Consider the following 1,900-nt stretch of genomic DNA (forward strand, 5'->3'; position numbering starts at 1 on the left):
TTACTGACATCGATGGCACATCACATTACATTTCCATGTCAGCTGCTGTTTTAATCTATTAATGCAAGCTCATTCAGTAGAAGGATTTTGGTTTTTGTTTAGCAAAGAAGGCTCTTTTCATCATGTAAAGAAAAATTTGAATAATTTTGTGAAGCTTGCAGTGATTACTTTTATTGGGCAAATTTGGTAGGTCATTGAAGAAAACATTGACTGAAAATTTTATGGTGAAGTTAATGTGAGAAACTAATGTTCAATAACAATAATACATTCTCAAGAAGTACACACCACAACATTGGGCTTTTACTGATCTACATACAGTCTGTGGCCTATTGGGTATACCCCAAAACTCAGTCATATTCCAGGGTGAAGAGATATATATAAAAGGTTGTTATTATCAAACCATCTTTGATTTATATCCCTGGTATTCTACCTTTTAAAGCTGGGGGCCAGTTCCAATCTGTTAAGACCATCAGCGCACCAACATAAACTGTGTACTTCCATTTTTTTTCTTTGTCAGCCTCACCCATTTTTTCATAGCGGTGGATTCGAAATAGAATGGGCCAGGGAAGAGCATCAACAGGCAGGGTTACAATTACAGTATGATTATTATCTGAAATTGTTCTTATTTTATTATATATCCTTGACCATATTATTATGTCTGATATTATTTATGTTTTGTCATCTCTACAAGGTTATTTTATTATCAAACCATCTTTGATTTAGATGCACAGGGTTACCATTACAGTATGATTATTATCTGAAATTGTTCTTATTTTATTTATATATTCTTGACCATATTATTATGTTTGATTTCATTACTTGACAAATTACATTTGATCATACCTGCAGATCCCTATTTTTGAGATTTCCAATCCAGAATGCATCTTGGCAGTTGTGTAGGGTAAGCATTGCTTTGACACGGTAAACAAAACTTTCCAATGATCGCTTCATAACAGGAACATGTGCAATCAATGAAACATCACAAACAGCCTACAAGAAAATCTGAGGTATTAATTCATCAACTACTAAAAAAAAAGACAAATTAATTAACTGCAGATGTGATTCAGTTGTGATGCATCATCCAATTACTGTAAAACATAAGCATACCTTAGAATGACTGCATATGTGGTGCAACATCCGAGTACTGTGCTGCAAAGTTTTTAGCAGGTTTAGCACCTCTTCCTTCTTGTGTCTGAAAACTTTATCAAGAACTGGCATCCCACTTCGAAGAAAAACATCGATGAATTTTTGCCCATGCTGTAAATCAATTAGAAAATATTGGTTTGACTTTTACATTCACTTTTAGAATGCCCCTGACCCCCAGGGTAGTAGTACATCAACATAAGCTGTTAACATACAACATGTAATTTGTATCATTACTGCCTAAAGTGTACAGAAGTATCAAGTCCTGATTATTTTATGGCTAACCTAGTACATCAAAATGATCAGCAGCTGTTAACATAAAACATGTAATTTGCATCTTCACTGAATAAAGTGTACAGAAGTATCAAGTCCTGATTATTTTATGGCTACTCTAGTACATCAACATGATCAGCATCTGTTAACATACACATTTCTCAAGGTGTGGATGCCTATCAAAACTTCTAAAAAATATACAGTACCTTCAACATGGCTAATATGTTTGGTTTTGCACTAAATATCTTGATAAGTTTAGTAAGCATGTGCAGTATTTTGATTGCTGCATTCCACTTTAACATGATGTCAACATTATGTTGCACATCACTAGATATCTGTGATTTGATGTTCTTCACCCCTTGGACAAGCTCACACAGTAGATTGCGAAAAAAACAGCCAAACGTTTGCCTATGGAGAAATGAAAATGTTGTAAATCAGTTTACCATAATAATTGAAAATTACAGATGTCTAATTTGTCAGTATA

General features: G+C 33.8%; 1 protein-coding gene across 1 annotated transcript; it reads right to left on the bottom strand.

The window, feature by feature from the left end:
• Positions 1–22: 22 nt before the first annotated feature.
• Positions 23–1,831, bottom strand: LOC117118207 (Fanconi anemia group D2 protein-like). The gene is made up of 3 exons (XM_033262720.1): positions 1,623–1,831; positions 1,108–1,257; positions 23–990 (listed from the first exon to the last, which is right to left on the bottom strand). Exons 1-3 carry the CDS (start codon positions 1,716–1,718, stop codon positions 838–840), a joined length of 399 nt encoding a protein of 132 aa, XP_033118611.1. The 5' UTR covers positions 1,719–1,831; the 3' UTR covers positions 23–837.
• Positions 1,832–1,900: the final 69 nt, after the last annotated feature.

This window comes from Anneissia japonica, unplaced genomic scaffold (assembly GCF_011630105.1).
Source record: "Anneissia japonica isolate Jap-2015-1 unplaced genomic scaffold, ASM1163010v1 scaffold307284_len1900_cov395_single, whole genome shotgun sequence".
In the NCBI taxonomy this organism is placed as follows: domain Eukaryota; kingdom Metazoa; phylum Echinodermata; class Crinoidea; order Comatulida; family Comatulidae; genus Anneissia; species Anneissia japonica.